Below are 20,000 nucleotides of genomic sequence, written 5' to 3'. Positions count from 1 at the left end.
TAATTACTCTAATTGTTGAATGGATTTAGTTCAGTTAATTTAACTTGCTTGTTCAATTCAATTGATTTAAGTTAATTATTTAATTCACTTAAAATGGTTAATCGATTTGCTAGCTTAAGTTAAAATGGCAAATGGTTGAAGTTAAAAGGGTTAAAAGGTAAAATAACAACCGATTTAATGGGAAGTTGAAGGATACATTCATGTTTAACTCTTGCTAAAAGTTAGGCTTGAATTTAGAATGGTAAAAGTTTAAAAGACTTGGAGAAAAGAGACAATCTATAAGCCCGTAATCTTTCTTGTAGTTTCTTTATTCCCTTTTAATTATTCTAATTGTTGAATGGATTTAGTTCAGTTAGTTTAACTTGCTTCTTCCATTCAATTGACTTAAGATAATTCTTTAATTTACTTAAATTGGTTAATTAATTTGCTAGTTTGTTTACATGCATTTAATTCAAAATGTCTATATTCATTTTGACAAGCGATGTGTTTGTTTAAATTATTACTTAAAAGTAGAAGGCTTAAAACATTATTCAGAGGTTAAAAGGGATTTTTAAAACATTTAAAACCGTGTAATGACGTTGTTAGCTTCTCTGTTTCTGTGTGTTTCTGAAATGGAAACCAAAAATGCTTCAAGTTGGCAAACACAGTTTTGGAGTAGAAGAGTGGAACTTAAGTCTTGCTGAAATAAGCAGGGGCGTCCAAGAAAACATTGCTTGGATGGCAGCATATGTTGCTCCAAAACCTGTATGTACCTTTCAGCATTAATGGTGCCTTCACAGATGTGTAAGTTACCCATGCCGTGGCCACCAATACTCCCCTATACCATCACACATGCTGGCTTTTACACTTTGCGCTTAAAACAATCCGGATGGTTATTTTCCTCTGTGGTCTAAAAGGACACCACATCCACAGTTTCAAAAAATGTTTTTAAATGTGGACTCGTCAGAATACTTTTCCACTTTGCATCAGTCCATCTTAGATGAGCTTGGCCCTAGCAGAGCAGGCAGCTTTTCTGGGTGTTGTTGATAAATGGCTTTGGCTTTGCATAGTAGAGTTTTAACTTGCACTTACAGATGAAGCGACAAACTGCAGTTACAGACAGTGGTTTTCTGAAGTGTTCCTGAGCCCATGTGGTGATATCCTTTGCACACTGTCACTTTTTAAAGCAGTATAGCCATTTAATGTTGGTGTCCAGGTTTTCTGAACCTTTTGATGATATTACGGAGCGCAGATGGTGAAATCCTTAAATTCCTTGCAATAGCTGGTTGAGAAATGTTGTACTTAAACAATTTGCTCACGCATTTGTTGACAAAGTGGTGACCCTTGTGTATGTATGTATGTATGTGTATATATATATATATATATATATATATATGTATATATATGTATGTATGTATGTATGTAAATAAATATATATGTGTATATATGTGTGTGTATGTATGTATGTATATATATATATATATGTATGTATGTATGTATATATATATATATATGTATGTATGTATGTATATAAATATATATATACACACACATATATATGTATATAAATATATAATTTTTTTTTTCCCTTGAAGGAATCAATAAGTATCTATCTAGATAGATAGATAGATGGATGGATACTTATTGATTCCTTCAAGGGAAAAAAATAATAAAATAAAAATATATATATGCACATTATATATATATATATATATATATATATATATATATATATATATATATATATATATATATATATATATATAATTTTTTTATTTTATTATTTTTTTCCCTTGAAGGAATCAAGTATCCATCCATCTATCTATCTATCTATCTACCATTTAAGTGAATTAAAGAATTAACTTAAATCAATTGAATGGAACAAGCAGGTTGAATGGACTGAACTAAAACCATTCAACAACTACAGTAATTAAAAGAGAATAAACTACAAGAATGGCTACGGACTTGTAGATCGTCTCTTTACTCCAAGTCTTTTAAACGTTTACCATTCTAAATTCAAGCTTAACTTTTTGCAAGAGTTAAACAAACATGAATTCTTTCTTTAACTTTGCATTCATTTTTTGTACTTTTCACCTTTAAAACCTTTTAACTTTAACCATTTGCCATTTAACTTAAGCTAGCAAATAATTTTGAATTAAAGAATTAACTTAAAACAATTGAATTGAACAAGCAAGTTAATTTAACTGAACTAAATCCATTCAACAATTAGAATAATTAAAAGGGAATAAAGAAACTACAAGAATGGCTACGGGCTTATAGATAGTCTCTTTTGTCCACGTTTTTTAAACTTTTATCATTTTAAATTCAAGCTTAACTTTTTGCAAGAGTTAAACATGAAATTATCCTTCAACTTCGCATTAATCGTTTGTTATTTTACCTTTAAACCCTTCGCCATTTAACTTAAGTTAGCAAATAATTAATTTTGAATTAAAGAATTAACTTAAAACAATTGAATTGAACAAGCAAGTTAATTTAACTTAACTAAATCCATTCAACAACTAGAGTAATTAAAAGGGAATAAAGAAACTACAAGAATGGCTATGGGCTTGTAGATTGTCTCTTTTCTCCAAGTCTTTTAAACTTTTACCATTCTAAATTCAAACTTAACTTTTTGCAAGAGTTAAACATGAATTTATCCTTCAGCTTCGCATTAATCGTTTGTTATTTTACCTTTAAACCCTTTTGACTTTAACCATTTGCCTTTTTAACTTAAGTGTGCTTAAAACAACTTCCTTTTTAACTTAAGTGTGCTTAAAACTTTAAAACAACTTCCTTTTTAACTGGTGAAAGCCAGGATGCAATCAATGCTCAAAGTGAAATGCAGCAATGCAGAAGTTCAACTTGAAGTCAACAGTTCAAAGAAACAAATTAAAAGAGTTGAGTAAGCAAATAAAGAAGCTTGCATGTACAAGTTAAGTATACTTAAGTAAGCATTTCAAACGAAGAAGCATATTCACTCACCATTGTTGTGTTTGCAGAAACTTGCCGAGTGGATCTTGCTGGTCTTCCTTGCATGCAGCTTGTTTGGTAAATAAGTCTGACTGACCCACCATTCCTTTCCAGCTGCCTTCAGTCAGTCATTTGGCGGCCATTTTCCCTGGGCATTCTGGGAGTTGTAGTAAAAGAGTGCAGGTACTAGACTGGCCTTCCTGTAGTCCAGACCTGTCTCCCATTAAAAATGTGTGGTGCATTATGAAGCCTAAAATACCACAACTTGAGCTGTGCATCAAGCAAGAATGGGAAAGAATTCCGCCTGAAAAGCTTCAAAAGTGTTTCCTCAGTTCCCAAACGTTTACAGAGTGTTGTTAAAAGGAAAGGTGATGTAAAACACTGGTAAACATGCCCGTCTGACAACTCTTTTGCAATGTGTTGCTGCCATTAAATTCTAAGTTCATTTTTATTTGCAATAAAAAATAAGTTTCTCAGTTCAATAAAGAAATTATATGTTGTGAAATTGTTCTCTCTGGAGGTGAGGGGAGCATTGAGCAGCAGCAGTGGCCGCGCCCGGCAATCATTTTTTGGTGATTTAACCCCCAATTCCAACCCTTGATGGAGCCGGGGATGGACCGCTCGCCTGTGCATCGGTTGGGGACATCTCTGCGCTGCTGACCCGTCTCTGCTCGGGATGGTCTCCTGCTGGCCCCACTATGGACTGGACTCTCACTATTATGTTAGATCCACTATGGACTGGACTCTCACACTATTATGTTAGATCCACTATGGACTGGACTCTCACTATTATGTTAGATCCACTATGGACTGGACTCTCAAACTATAATGTTAGATCCACTATGGACTGGACTCTCACTACTATGTTAGATCCACTATGGACCGGACTCTCACTATTATGTTAGATCAACTATGGACTGGACTCTCACTATTATGTTAGATCCACTATGGACTGGACTCTCACACTATTATGTTAGATCCACTATGGACTGGAATCTCACACTATTATGTTAGATCCACTATGGACTGGACTCTCACAATATTATGTTAGATCCACTATGGACTGGACTCTCACTATTATGTTAGATCCACTTTGGACTGGAGTCTCACACTATTATGTTAGATCCACTATGGACTGGACTCTCACTATTATGTTAGATCCATTATGGACTGGACTCTCACTATTATGTTAGATCCACTTTAGACTGGAGTCTCACACTATTATGTTAGATCCACTATGGACTGGACTCTCACTATTATGTTGGATCCACTATAGACTGGACTCTCACATTATTATGTTGGATCCACTATGGACTGGACTCTCACCATTATGTTAGATCCACAATGGACTGGACTCACACTATTATGTTAGATCCACTATGGACTGGACTCTCACTATTATGCTAGATCCACTATGGACTGGACTCTCACTATTATGTTAGATCCACTATGGACTGGACTCTCACTATTATGCTAGATCCACTATGGACTGGACTCTCACTATTATGCTAGATCCACTATGGACTGGACTCTCACTATTATGTTGGATCCACTATGGACTGGACTCTCACTATTATGTTAGATCCACTATCGACTGGATTCTCACTATTATGTTAGATCCACTATGGACTGGACTCTCACTATTATGTTAGATCCACTATGGACTGGACTCTCTCACTATTATGTTAGATCCACTACGGACTGGACTCTCACTATTATGTTAGATCCACTATGGACTGGACTCTCACACAATTATGTTAGATCCACTATGGACTGGACTCTCACTACTATGTTAGATCCACTATGGACTGGACTCTCACACTATTATGTTAGATCCACTATGGACTGACTCACACTATTATGTTAGATCCACTATGGACTGGACTCTCAACTACTATGTTAGATCCACTATGGACTGGACTCTCACTATTATGTTAGATCCACTATGACTGGACTCTCACACTATTATGTTAGATCCACTATGGACAGGACTCTCACTGTTATGTCAGATCCACTATGGACTGGACTCTCACACTATTATGTTAGATCCACTATGGACTGGACTCTCACTATTATGTTAGATCCACTATGGACTGGACTCTCACTATTATGTTAGATCCACTATGGACTGGACTCTCACACTATTATGTTGGATCCACTATGGACAGGACTCTCACTATTATGTTAGATCCACTATGAACTGGACTCTCACTACTATGTTAGATCCACTATGGACTGGACTCTCACTATTATGTTAGATCCACTATGGACTGGACTCTCACACTATTATGTTAGATCCACTATGGACTGGACTCTCACACTATTATGTTAGATCCACTATGGACTGGACTCTCACTATTATGTTAGATCCACTATGGACTGGACTCTCAAACTATAATGTAGATCCACTATGGACTGGACTCTCACTACTATGTTAGATCCACTATGGACCGGACTCTCACTATTATGTTAGATCAACTATGGACTGGACTCTCACTATTATGTTAGATCCACTATGGACTGGACTCTCACACTATTATGTTAGATCCACTATGGACTGGAATCTCACACTATTATGTTAGATCCACTATGGACTGGACTCTCACTATTATGTTAGATCCACTATGGACTGGACTCTCACGCTATTATTTTAGATCCACTATGGACTGGACTCTCACACTATTATGTTAGATCCACTATGGACTGGACTCTCACACTATTATGTTAGATCCACTATGGACTGGACTCTCACACTATTATGTTGGATCCACTATGGACAGGACTCTCACTATTATGTTAGATCCACTATGAACTGGACTCTCACTACTATGTTAGATCCACTATGGACTGGACTCTCACTATTATGTTAGATCCACTATGGACTGGACTCTCACACTATTATGTTAGATCCACTATGGACTGGACTCTCACTATTATGTTAGATCCACTATGGACTGGACTCTCAACTATAATGTTAGATCCACTATGGACTGGACTCTCACTACTATGTTAGATCCACTATGGACCGGACTCTCACTATTATGTTAGATCAACTATGGACTGGACTCTCACTATTATGTTAGATCCACTATGGACTGGACTCTCACACTATTATGTTAGATCCACTATGGACTGGACTCTCACACTATTATGTTAGATCCACTATGGACTGGACTCTCACTATTATGTTAGATCCACTATGGACTGGACTCTCACGCTATTATTTTAGATCCACTATGGACTGGACTCTCACACTATTATGTTAGATCCACTATGGACTGGACTCTCACACAATTATGTTAGATCAACTATGGACTGAACTCTCACTATTATGTTAGATCCACTATGGACTGGACTCTCACTATTATGTTAAATCCACTATGGACTGGACTCTCACTATTATGTTAGATCCACTATAGACTGGATTTTCACACTATTATGTTAGATCCACTATGGACTGGACTCTCACACTATTATGTTAGATCCACTATGGACTGGACTCTCACCATTATGTTAGATCCACTATGGACTGGACTTTCACTATTATGTTAGATCCACTATGGACTGGACTTTCACTATTATGTTAGTCAATCTATATATAGGAATAATAATTAACAATACTAATAAACTATAGAATGATGTGTGACAAAATCCAAGAGTGTGACTATATTTGTAGATTAGCTGAAGTGTGTGTTACCAAAGTGTTGACGAGAGCGAAGGAAGGAGGAAGTCCACGGGGCAGGCAGGATCAGGGGCGAGAGAGAGGCATCAGAGTCCAGGGGCGAGCGAGAAGTCGAGGAACGAGGGAGGCAGTCGAAGTCCAGGGAAAACAGTAGGAAAACAGGTTCACCATATGAGAAACTAAGTTCCCGCGAGGATCCCTGGGTCCACTGGTCTTTTAAGCAGCTCGCCCTCATTAACCCCAGGTGTGTGGAAAGGCAATCACCTGCAGGCTTGTAGCTGTGTGGGCGTGCTGCTCTCAGCGCGAGCAGGGGCGTGTTCGAGCGTGGTGTCAGCTGAGAGAGCGCAAGTGGGCGTGGCCTGCGGTGCGCTCGTCATGAGGCATAGATGATGACGCATTGGAATGTACCCTGACCGTGACAGTAAGAGCACATTTATAGTCCAAGAGAGGTAGTGACAGACTGTACTAAGTGTTCCAGGTGTGGAAATCTATCATGGCTTAGACCCCCCCCCCCCAAAAAAAGTCCTGAGTCACTGTCAGTGTCATGGAGGGCACCAACTTATTAACAGACCTCCCTCTCCCCCTGTCGTTATACGGACAAACAAAGCACGCCGCGCATGAGAGAAACCACACGGTTGTTGTCTTCAGGTGAAATCCTGGGTGTGCGATAAAAACAGACGGAGAATATAATTGATTTCGGGACGAGACGGAAGGGAATTTAACCCACGCTGGCGCAAGATTCACGACCCGACCAATGCCACACAACATTTTGTTTTTTATAGTTAGTGGACGAAAGTTAGATAAGATGTTGGAAACAATTAAATGTTATTGTGCCAGATATATTTATGATTACAGCACAGTAAATGCACGATATACACAGCATGTATATATATATACATACATATATACACATATATATATGTATATATATACATACATACATATATACATATATATGTATGTATATATGTATATATGTATATATATGTGTGTATATATGTGTATATATGTGTATATATGTGTGTATATATATATATATATATATATATATATATATATATATATATATACATGTATACATACATATATATGTATGTATATGTATGCCCGAGGGGCTTCACGGTGGCAGAGGGGTTAGTGCGTCTGCCTCACAATACGAAGTTCCTGCAGTCCTGGGTTCAAATCCAGGCTCGGGATCTTTCTGTGTGGAGTTTGCATGTTCTCCCGTGAATGCGTGGGTTCCCTCCGGGTACTCCGGCTTCCTCCCACTTCAAAGACATGCACCTGGGGATAGGTTGATTGGCAACACTAATTGGCCCTAGTGTGTGAATGTTGTCTGTTTATCTGTGTTGGCCCTGCGATGAGGTGGCGACTTGTCCAGGGTGTACCCTGCCTTCCGCCCGATTGTAGCTGAGATAGGCGCCAGCGCCCCCCGTGACCCCGAAAGGGAATAAGCGGTAGAAATGGATGGATGGATGTATGCCCGATTGTAGCTGAGATAGGCGCCAGCGCCCTCCGCGACCCCGAAAGGGAATAAGTGGTAGAAATGGATGGATGGATGGATGTATGTATGTGTATATATATATATATGTGTATATATGTGTATATATATATATATATATATATATATATATATATATATATATATATATATATATATATATATATATATATATATAAGCATGTATGTATTTATGTGTGTACGTATGTATGTGTATATATGTAAATATATGTGTATATATGTTTATATATGTGTATATATATATATATATATATATATATATATATATATATACATATATACATACATATATATGTATGTATATGTATGCCCGATTGTAGCTGAGATAGGCGCCAGCGCCCCCCGCGACCCCGAAAGGGAATAAGTGGTAGAAAATGGATGGATGGGTGGATGTATGTATGTGTATATATATATATATATATATATATATATATATATATATATATATATATATAAGCATGTATGTATTTATGTATGTATGTATGTATGTATGTATGTGTATATGTCTATATGTTTGTGTATATATATGTGTGTACGTATGTATGTGTATATATGTAAATATATGTGTATATATGTATAAGTCTCACCTTAAAACTCATTTGTATACTCTAGCCTTTAAATAGACTCCCTTTTTAGACCAGTTGATCTGCCGTTTCTTTTCTTTTTCTTCTATGTCCCACTCTCCCCTGTGGAGGGGGTCCGGTCCGATCCGGTGGCCATGTACTGCTTGCCTGTGTATCGGCTGGGGACATCTCTGCGCTGCTGATCCGCCTCCGCTTGGGATGGTTTCCTGCTGGCTCCGCTGTGAACGGGACTCTTGCTGCTGTGTTGGATCCGCTTTGGACTGGACTCTCGCGACTGTGTTGGATCCATTATGGATCAAACTTTCACAGTATCATGTTAGACCCGCTCGACATCCATTGCTTTCCTCCTCTCCAAGGTTCTCATAGTCATCATTGTCACCGACGTCCCACTGGGTCATCATTGTCACCGATGTCCCACTGGGTGTGAGTTTTCCTTGCCCTTATGTGGGCCTACCGAGGATGTCGTAGTGGTTTGTGCAGCCCTTTGAGACACTAGTGATTTAGGGCTATATAAGTAAACATTGATTGATTGATTGATTGATATGTTTGTGTACCTTAGAGCGTAGGGCAAAACTGTGACTAAAGTGTGCAGCTCCATGCGTTCTCCTCATGAGCTAAATTGAACTCTGTCTCTGCATGATTCCTTGCTTCTTGTCTGTTTAATAGATGTCATCAGTGTTTGAACCTGACAACAGTTTTAGTGTTTTTCGAACCTATCATTCTTCTCCATTCGACTAAGTTCACTTGATCAAACAATTTTCCAACATTAAACGCTACAAAATAATGAAAAAATACGGATCATTCTTAGTGATATCCTATCGGCCGATACCCACAGCTCCAATATTTGGTAAGTCGTATTGGGCGATCCCTGATGTAAAGAGGAGCACATTTGAAGACTTCCAGAGGCAAAGCTTGAAAGATGCTGATTAAGTGCTAATGTTCAAAATCTTATTAGCGTTTGAAGTGATTGAATTCCTCATCTAATTAATTAACTGGAGCTCTCAGGAAATCAACAGCCAAAAAATGCCCGCAGGTTATCATCACATTGAGGTGTGTGAAACTGACATTGGGTAATACTCACACAACTCTTATGTTATGTTGCATTTTGTTACTATTGTGTTATTATGGGCCTGCTGCAATGCAAGCGGCCCATATTTTCATTGCTCATACTTGTAACTTTATTATTATTCGTCTTCTGAACGTTTATCTTACTGACAATACGCGACAAACCGGCCGAAATGGGCCAAAACGAAAATGGGCCAATTGAATAGGAAATCATCTTTTGTCACGGGTGTCACCTGCTGATCTATATTTGGGATCTGCATTAATCCGGAAAAATTACGCACATCCGGGCCATAGTCGATAAGCTTCTTCTTTTCCTCTATCTTTTTGTTGTGGGATATTCATCCCCCGCTGTTGCCATTTTTGATATAAAGTAGTGTAAAGTTCTTACTTATATCTGTCAGTAAACTCGCCATGAAAGTGCTAAAACATACCGGTGTAGTGAGTTTGCATTATTCACCCGAGAAAATTTACTTATTAGAGAGTTCCGGTCGGACGTTTTTTCACGGGACACATTTCCAGAGTTGTTGTTTCCTCTTGCCTTTTGTTTCGCAACATTATGTAAAAGCAACTTTTCTTACCTTCTGGTACCTGCTGATCAGTATTTGGGATCTGCATGAATCGGGAACAATTGTGTGCCTCCGTGCCGTAGTCGATAAGCTTCTTCTTTTTCTCTATCTTCTTGTTATGGGATATTAATCCTCCAATGTTGTCATTTCTGATATCAATTAGCGTTAAGTTTTTACTTATATCTGTCAGTAAACTCACCATGAAAGCGCTAAAACATACCGGTGTAGTGAGTTTACATTATTCACCCAAGGAACTTTAGTTATCAGCGTTCTGGTCGGACCTTTTTTTCACGGGACACATTTCCAGTGTTGTTGTTTCCTCTTGCCTTTTGTTTCGCAACATTATGTAAAAGCAACTTTTCTTACCTTCTGGTACCTGCTGATCAGTATTTGGGATCAGAATAAATCCTGAAAAATTGCGCGTGTCCGCGCCGTAGTCGATAAGCTTCTTCTTGTTCTCTATCTTCTTGATACGGGACATTCATCCTCCGCTGTTGCCATTTCTAACATAAAGTAGTGTAAAGTTCTTACTTATATCTGTCAGTAAACTCACCAAGAAAGCGCTAAAATATACCGGTGTTGTGAGTTTACATTATTCACCTAAGGAACTATAGTTATCAGAGTTCCGGTCGGACGTTTTTTTACGAGACACATTTCCAGTGTTGTTGTTTCCTCTTACCTTTTGTTTCGCAACATTATGTAAAAGCAATCTTTTTTAATTTCTTGTACCTGCTGATCTGTACTTGGGATCTGCATGAATCCGGAAAAATTGCGCGCATCCGCGCCGTAGTCGATAAGCTTCTTCTTTTTCTCTATCTCCTTGATATGGGACATTCATTCTCCACTGTTGCCATTTCTAACATAAAGTAGTGTAAAGTTCTTACTTATATCCGTCAGTAAACTAGCCATGAAAGCGCTAAAACATACCGGTGTTGTGAGTTTACATTATCCACCCGAGGAACTTTAGTTATCTGAGTTCCGGTCGGACGTTTTTTCACGTGACACATTTCCGGTGTTGTTGTTTCCTCTTGCGTTTTGTTTCGAAATATTTTGTAAAAGCAACTTTTCTTACCTTCTGGTACCTGCTGATCTGTATTTGAGATCTGCATGAATCCTGAAAAATTGCGCGTGTCCACATCGTAGTCGATAAGCTTTTTCTTTTTCTCTATCTTCTTGTTATGGGACATTTATCCTCCGCTGTTGCCATTTCTGATATACTGTAGTGTAAAGCTCTTACTTATATCTGTCAGTAAACTCGCCATGAAAGCGCTAAAACATACCGGTGTAGTGAGTTTGCATTATTCACCCAAAGGAACTTCAGTTATCAGCGTTCTGGTCGGACGTTTTTTTCAGGGGTCACATTTCTGGTGTTGGTGTTTCCTCTTGCGTTTTGTTTCGAAACATTTTGTAAAATCAACTTTTCTTACCTTCTGGTACCTGCTGATCTGTATTTGGGATCTGCATGAATCCTGACAAATTGCGCGTGTCCACATCGTAGTCGATAAGCTTCTTCTTTTCCTTTATTTTCTTCATATGGGACATTCATTCTCCACTGTTGCCATTTCTAACATAAAGTAGTGTAAAGTTCCTACTTATATCCGTCAGTAAACTCACCAAGAAAGCGCTAAAACATACCGGTGTTGTGAGTTTACATTATTCACCCGAGGAACTTTAGTTATCAGAGTTACGGTCGGATGTTTTTTCACGAGACACATTTCCGGTGTTGTTGTTTCCGCTTGCGTTTTGTTTCCAAACATTTTGTAAAAGCAACTTTTCTTACCTTCTGGTATCTGCTGATCTGAATTTGAGATCTGCATGAATCCTAAAAATTGCGCGCATCCACTTTGTAGTCGACGAGCTTCTTCTTTTCCTCTTTTTTTTAGTTATGGCACATTCATCCCCCATCCTTGCTATTTCGAATATAAAGTAGTGTAAAGTTCTTACTTATATCTGTCAGTAAACTCGCCATGAAAGCGCTAAAACATACCGGTGTAGTGAGTTTGCATTATTCACCCGAGGACCCTTAGTTATCAGACGGTTTTTCCGCTGTTTTTTTTTCCGAATGAGGAGATGCTGCGCACTTTTTTTTTTGGTCAAAGTGGGATTTGGAGAATGTATTAGTGAGTAAACATCTCAAAAAGAATGTGTGTTTGTTTACTGCTATGTTTTACTGATTTTTGCAATGAACTGGGATCACTGACAAAGTGCTAATAATGATGTGTGATGACAATAAAGTGCGCTATTTTATTATTGTTTTATTGGTCCGAGTATCTCTGTGAATCCCTGCAAAAATAATAAAGGGATAATATAGATTTATAGGCTCCTCAAGGCTAGACCAGTGTAACACACTTCTTGTCAGGATCCCCAACAAGAAGATCCAGAAGCTGCATTACTTACAGAATAGTGCTGCTAGGATCCTGATGAGAGTGCGGAAATACGACCATATCGAACCAGTTCTCAAATCCCTTCACTGGCTTCCTGTTACACTCAGGATTGAATACAAAGTCTCCCTACTAACCCACCAGTGCCTCCATGGAAAAGCCCCCCTCTACCTCAAAGAACTACTCGACACCTCCGCTCCGGACATGCTAACCTCCTCCAGCCTCCGAGGACAAAGTTACAAACATTGGGAGACCGGGCTCCCAGTCTGTGGAATACTCTCCCTGACCACCTGAGGGCACCACAGACTGTGGATGCCTTTTTAAAAAAGGCTTAAAACCCTTCTTTTAAAAAATAAAAAAAACATTTTTTTTAAATATATAGTTCTAGTTATTAGGCAGTTCTAGTTTTTATTTGTACTATCATTTTATTTATTTACTTTTTAATACACTGTAGCACTTTGAGGTTGCTTTTTTTTTTTTGCATATAAAATCTATTATGATTATTATTATATCAATCAATCAATCAATGTTTACTTATATAGCCCTAAATCACTAGTGTCTCAAAGGGCTGCACAAACCACTACGACATCCTCGGTAGGCCCACATAAGGGCAAGGAAAACTCACACCCAGTGGGACGTCGGTGACAATGATGACTATGAGAACATGATACTGTGATACTGATGACGATGAGAACATATGAGAACATGATACTGTGAAAGTTCAATCCATAGTGGATCCAACACAGTCGCGAGAGTCCAGTCCAAAGCGGATCCAACACAGCAGCGAGAGTCCCGTTCACAGCGGAGCCAGTAGGAAACCATCCCAAGCGGAGGCTGATCAGCAGCGCAGAGATGTCCCCAGCCGATACACAGGCGAGTAGTACATGGCCACCGGATCGGACCGGACTCCCTCCACAAAGGAGAGTGGGACATAGAAGAAAAAGAAGAGAAACGGCAGATCAACTGGTCTAAAAAGGGAGTCTATTTAAAGGCTAGAGTATACAAATGAGTTTTAAGGTGAGACTTAAATGCTTCTACTGAGGTGGCATCTCGAACTGTTACCGGGAGGGCATTCCAGAGTACTGGAGCCCGAAATGAAAAAGCTCTACAGCCCGCAGACTTTTTTTGGGCTTTGGGGATCACTAATAAGCCGGAGTCCTTTGAACGCAGATTTCTTGCCGGGACATATGGTACAATACAATCGGCAAGATAGGATGGAGCTAGACCGTGTAGTATTTTATACGTAAGTAGTAAAACCTTAAAGTCACATCTTAAGTGCACAGGAAGCCAGTACAGGCGTAATGTGATCATTATAGGCGGTTTATTCCAACGTATTTTGACAAAGGGATTATGTCAAAAGCATCACAAAGGTAATGAAGCAACTAATAAGACACGACAACGACATCCTGCAGAAGTAAAAAACTGATATTTCCAATTAACTTTATTTTGGTGAGGAGAAAAAAAAAAGATACCTTTTGATTCATTTAGAACATCTTTAGACTTGAGGTACTTCCAGGTGTTCCAAAATGAATTCTTTATAGTTGTAGTCAGAGCGCCCCCTGCTGCCAAAAGACTGTTATCACCAGTGTTCCAAGTCATTCTAATAAGATGAAATAAAACATGTCTGGGTCCAGCTTGATCCTTTTTCTTCACATTCTCAACCAAGGAACTTACTCCTCGCCGCTAAAAAATGAAAAAAAATAAAATAAATAAAACTCCACTATATATTCTATTTTCCCGTCGTCCCTTACCTTTTTCTTTGACGGTGTACATGGCCACCGTGCCGGCCTTGATGTGGTCGGTCACGTGACAGTGCAGCATCCACCTGCCCGGGTACTGCGGCCGCATTTTTACAGTCTAGGCAGGAAGGAAGGAAGGAGACCAAATATAGGCGTAAAAAGACGACGACGGCAAATCTTAATGGGGTTTTTTTCTGGGGAAATTTGGCTGTCAGCTTTACCTGGAAGGTGGCCGGGAAAAGCTGGAAGACATCAGTTGTATGCGGGCCTCCGCCCAGCTGGGGGAAAAGAACACATGACACTGTGGAACTTGTAATATTATGAATTAAGGTTGCAAGATAAATACTATACATATATATATATATATATATGTCTTGATTGGATTATCCAGAGAATAGTGCTCGATACCGTGGTAGAACGCAATATGTAGATGTGGGAAAAATCACAAGACTACTTCGTCTCTACAGAACTGTTTCATGATTCCCTCAATCATCAGGATGTTCACGCACCTGTTTTCAATGACCACATCACTATTTAAGCCTGTCATTTTCTGTCGGTCGCCCTGGCGTCACTGTGTTCGTTCAGGTAGCACAAAGGACATTGGACGCGGTAACAAGGAAGTCACAAGGAGAGAGCAAGTCCGCAGGAGGGGGAACCCAGAGACGGGATGCTTACTACATAGAGTTAACTACGTTCCAGCAAAGGATCATCGGGTCCACTGGTCTTGATGCAGTCCTATCTCATTAGTCTCGGGTGCGCTGATGAGCGACTGTCTGCAGCTTTGCCGGCGCGTGGGCGTGATGCTCACGCACCTGTTTTCAATGACCACATCACTATTTAAGCCTGTCATTTTCTGTCGGACGCCCTGGCGTCACTGTGTTCGTTCAGGTAGCACAAAGGACATTGGACGCGGTAACAAGGAAGTCACAAGGAGAGAGCAAGTCCGCAGAAGGGGAACCCAGAGACGGGATGCTTACTACATAGAGTTAACTACGTTCCAGCAAAGGATCATCGGGTCCGCTGGTCTTGATGCAGTCCTATCTCATTAGTCCCAGGTGCGCTGATGAGCGACTGTCTGCAGCTTTGCCGGCGCGTGGGCGTGATGTTCACGCGCCTGTTTTCAATGACCACATCACTATTTAAGCCTGTCATTTTCTGTCGGTCGTCCTGGCGTCACTGTGTTCGTTCAGGTAGCACAAAGGACATTGGACGCGGTAACAAGGAAGTCACAACGAGAGAGCAAGTCCGCAGGAGGGGAACCCAGAGACAGGATGCTTACTACATAGAGTTAACTACGTTCCAGCAAAGGATCATCGGGTCCGCTGGTCTTGATGCAGTCCTATCTCATTAGTCCCAGGTGCGCTGACGAGCGACTGTCTGCAGCTTTGCCGGCGCGTATGCGTGATGCTCACGCACCTGTTTTCAATGACCACATCACTATTTAAGCCTGTCATTTTCTGTCGGTCGGCCTGGCGTCACTGTGTTCGTTCAGGTAGCACAAAGGACATTGGACGCGGTAACAAGGAAGTCACAAGGAGAGAGCAAGTCCGCAGGAGGGGAACCCAGAGACGGGATGCTTACTACATAGCGTTAACTACGTTCCAGCAAAGGATCATCGGGTCCACTGGTCTTGATGCAGTCCTATCTCATTAGTGTCAGGTGCGCTGATGAGCGACTGTCTGCAGCTTTGCCGGCGCGTGGGCGTGATGCTCACGCACCTGTTTTCAATGACCACATCACTATTTAAGCCTGTCATTTTCTGTCGGTCGCCCTGGCGTCACTGTGTTCGTTCAGGTAGCACAAAGGACATTGGACGCGGTAACAAGGAAGTCACAAGGAGAGAGCAAGTCCGCAGGAGGGGAAGCCAGAGATGGGATGCTTACTACATAGCGTTAACTACGTTGCAGCAAAGGATCATCGGGTCCACTGGTCTTGATGCAGTCCTATCTCATTAGTCCCAGGTGCGCTGATGAGCGACTGTCTGCAGCTTTGCCGGCGCGTGGGCGTGATGTTCACGCAGCTGTTTTCAATGACCACATCACTATTTAAGCCTGTCATTTTCTGTCGGTAGTCCTGGCGTCACTGTGTTCGTTAAGGTAGCACAAAGGACATTGGACGCGGTAACAAGGAAGTCACAGGGAGAGAGCAAGTCCGCAGGAGGGGAACCCAGAGACAGGATGCTTACTACATAGAGTTAACTACGTTCCAGCAAAGGATCATCGGGTCCACTGGTCTTGATGCAGTCCCATCTCATTAGTCTCGGGTGCGCTGATGAGCGACTGTCTGCAGCTTTGCCGGCGCGTGGGCGTGATGCTCACGCACCTGTTTTCAATGACCACATCACTATTTAAGCCTGTCATTTTCTGTCGGTCTCCCTGGCGTCACTGTGTTCGTTCAGGTAGCACAAAGGACATTGGACGCGGTAACAAGGAAGTCACAAGGAGAGAGCTAGTCCGCAGGAGGGGAACCCAGAGACGGGATGCTTACTACATAGCGTTAACTACGTTCCAGCAAAGGATCATCGGGTCCGCTGGTCTTGATGCAGTCCTATCTCATTAGTCCCGGGTGCGCTGATGAGCGACTGTCTGCAGCTTTGCCGGCGCGTGGGCGTGATGTTCACGCACCTGTTTTCAATGACCACATCACTATTTAAGCCTGTCATTTTCTGTCGGTCGCCCTGGCGTCACTGTGTTCGTTCAGGTAGCACAAAGGACATTGGACGCGGTAACAAGGAAGTCACAAGGAGAGAGCAAGTCCGCAGGAGGGGAACCCAGAGACGGGATGCTTACTACATAGAGTTAACTACGCTCCAGCAAAGGATCATCGGGTCCGCTGGTCTTGATGCAGTCCTATCTCATTAGTCCCAGGTGCGCTGATGAGCGACTGTCTGCAGCTTTGCCGGCGCGTGGGCGTGATGCTCACGCACCTGTTTTCAATGACCACATCACTATTTAAGCCTGTCATTTTCTGTCGGTCGCCCTGGCGTCACTGTGTTCGTTCAGGTAGCACAAAGGACATTGGACGCGGTAACAAGGAAGTCACAAGGAGAGAGCAAGTCCGCAGGAGGGGAAGCCAGAGACGGGATGCTTACTACATAGAGTTAACTACGTTCCAGCAAAGGATCATCGGGTCCACTGGTCTTGATGCAGTCCTATCTCATTAGTCCCAGGTGCGCTGATGAGCGACTGTCTGCAGCTTTGCCGGCGCGTGGGCGTGATGTTCACGCACCTGTTTTCAATGACCACATCACTATTTAAGCCTGTCATTTTCTGTCGGTCGTCCTGGCGTCACTGTGTTCGTTCAGGTAGCACAAAGGACATTGGACGCGGTAACAAGGAAGTCACAAGGAGAGAGCTAGTCCGCAGGAGGGGAACCCAGAGACGGGATGCTTACTACATAGAGTTAACTACGTTCCAGCAAAGGATCATCGGGTCCACTGGTCTTGATGCAGTCCTATCTCATTAGTCCCAGGTGCGCTGATGAGCGACTGTCTGCAGCTTTGCCGGCGCGTATGCGTGATGCTCACGCACCTGTTTTCAATGACCACATCACTATTTAAGCCTGTCATTTTCTGTCGGTCGCCCTGGCGTCACTGTGTTCGTTCAGGTAGCACAAAGGACATTGGACGCGGTAACAAGGAAGTCACAAGGAGAGAGCAAGTCCGCAGGAGGGGAACCCAGAGACGGGATGCTTACTACATAGGGTTAACTACGCTCCAGCAAAGGATCATCGGGTCCGCTGGTCTTGATGCAGTCCTATCTCATTAGTCCCAGGTGCGCTGATGAGCGACTGTCTGCAGCTTTGCCGGCGCGTGGGCGTGATGCTCACGCAGCTGTTTTCAATGACCACATCACTATTTAAGCCTGTCATTTTCTGTCGGTCGTCCTGGCGTCACTGTGTTCGTTCAGGTAGCACAAAGGACATTGGACGCGGTAACAAGGAAGTCACAAGGAGAGAGCTAGTCCGCAGGAGGGGAACCCAGAGACGGGATGCTTACTACATAGCGTTAACTACGTTCCAGCAAAGGATCATCGGGTCCGCTGGTCTTGATGCAGTCCTATCTCATTAGTCCCGGGTGCGCTGATGAGCGACTGTCTGCAGCTTTGCCGGCGCGTGGGCGTGATGTTCACGCACCTGTTTTCAATGACCACATCACTATTTAAGCCTGTCATTTTCTGTCGGTCGTCCTGGCGTCACTGTGTTTGTTCAGGTAGCACAAAGGACATTGGACGTGGTAACAAGGAAGTCACAAGGAGAGAGCAAGTCCGCAGGAGGGGAAGCCAGAGACGGGATGCTTACTACATAGAGTTAACTAAGTTCCAGCAAAGGATCATCGGGTCCGCTGGTCTTGATGCAGTCCTATCTCATTAGTCCCAGGTGCGCTGATGAGCGACTGTCTGCAGCTTTGCCGGCGCGTGGGCGTGATGCTCACGCACCTGTTTTCAATGACCACATCACTATTTAAGCCTGTCATTTTCTGTCGGTCGCCCTGGCGTTCACTGTGTTCGTTCCATGCTCTGTTCTCGTGTCATGCCAGAGTTTATGCTGTTCTTTTCTAGTCACAGTAAGTCTTGTTTGCGTTATGTTCATAGTTTATGTTGAAGTGTAAGTTTTGTTTCTTTAGCCAAGTTGTGCCTCCGCAGTGTTTGTACCTTTTTAGTCACAATTACCTAATCGCCATGTCCCGAGTTGTCCCGCCTTGACAGAAACTTGCCAAGGGACATGTAAGCAAATATTAACATTGCTGTATGTATACTTTTTACCCTCACGTTTTCAGTAGAGTCATAATAAATTCATAAAAGAAACTAACTTCATGACTGTTTTTTTGTGTGACCAACAAGTACGTGCTCCAATTACAAAGAAATAGGAGTTGTAGATTGTGATGCGACTTACCTTATATTCCACACTGTGACCATGCCAGTGTACACCGTGTATGTCCACCTCGTTGCCCATCCCCATCAGGTACCAGTAGACCTTGTCGCCGACCTCCATGTTCAAGCCGTTGAGGTTGGCGTATACCAAACCATTAATGGCTGCAAGTCAATGCAGGGACACCAGTTATTGGTTGGGGACACCTGTCTGTCAAGGTGGTGTTTGGACGATGCCGCACAGGAAGTGTGTTTTTCTCACCATGCATCTTGTTGCTTTCTATGAAGGTTTCGTCATCCTTCAAGTTCTGTCGTGGGTTCCTGATCTGAGTCCTGATGTTGTCATCCAAATACCTGGTGCACAAACATTGCAGATCAACAAATACCGTATTTCCTTGAATTGCCGCCGGGTATATAGTATGCGCCTGACTAGAATTACTGCCGGCTCAAACTCGTTTCGCAAAATATTATTTTTATTAGCGCATGTCTAGAATTTCTGCCGGGTCAAACTCGTTTCGCAAAATATTATTTTTATTAGCGCATGTCTAGAATTTCCACCGGGTCAAACTCGTCACGTCACGAGTGACACTTCACCTGTCATCATTTTCAAAATGGAGGAGGCTGATTTCAATCATTTGAAATCG

The 20,000-nt window shown here is 41.7% G+C and overlaps 1 protein-coding gene across 2 annotated transcripts in view; it reads right to left on the bottom strand.

The window, feature by feature from the left end:
- Positions 1-14,172: 14,172 nt before the first annotated feature.
- The window catches only part of cp (ceruloplasmin), a 41,885-nt gene continuing 36,057 nt past the window's right edge, over positions 14,173-20,000 (bottom strand). For both annotated transcript variants that reach the window (XM_061883892.1, XM_061883893.1), the window contains exons 20-24: positions 19,619-19,710; positions 19,382-19,521; positions 14,710-14,766; positions 14,501-14,606; positions 14,173-14,432 (exon numbers count right to left, since the gene is read on the bottom strand). In XM_061883892.1, coding sequence (XP_061739876.1) covers positions 14,407-14,432; positions 14,501-14,606; positions 14,710-14,766; positions 19,382-19,521; positions 19,619-19,710 — 421 coding nt within the window. In that variant the 3' untranslated portion in view covers positions 14,173-14,406. The remainder of the gene's footprint in view (positions 14,433-14,500; positions 14,607-14,709; positions 14,767-19,381; positions 19,522-19,618; positions 19,711-20,000) is intronic.

This window comes from Nerophis ophidion, linkage group LG22 (assembly GCF_033978795.1).
Source record: "Nerophis ophidion isolate RoL-2023_Sa linkage group LG22, RoL_Noph_v1.0, whole genome shotgun sequence".
In the NCBI taxonomy this organism is placed as follows: Eukaryota; Metazoa; Chordata; class Actinopteri; order Syngnathiformes; family Syngnathidae; genus Nerophis; species Nerophis ophidion.
The sequence above is the reverse complement of the archived record's forward strand: the minus strand, read 5'-3'. Positions and strand labels throughout refer to the sequence as shown.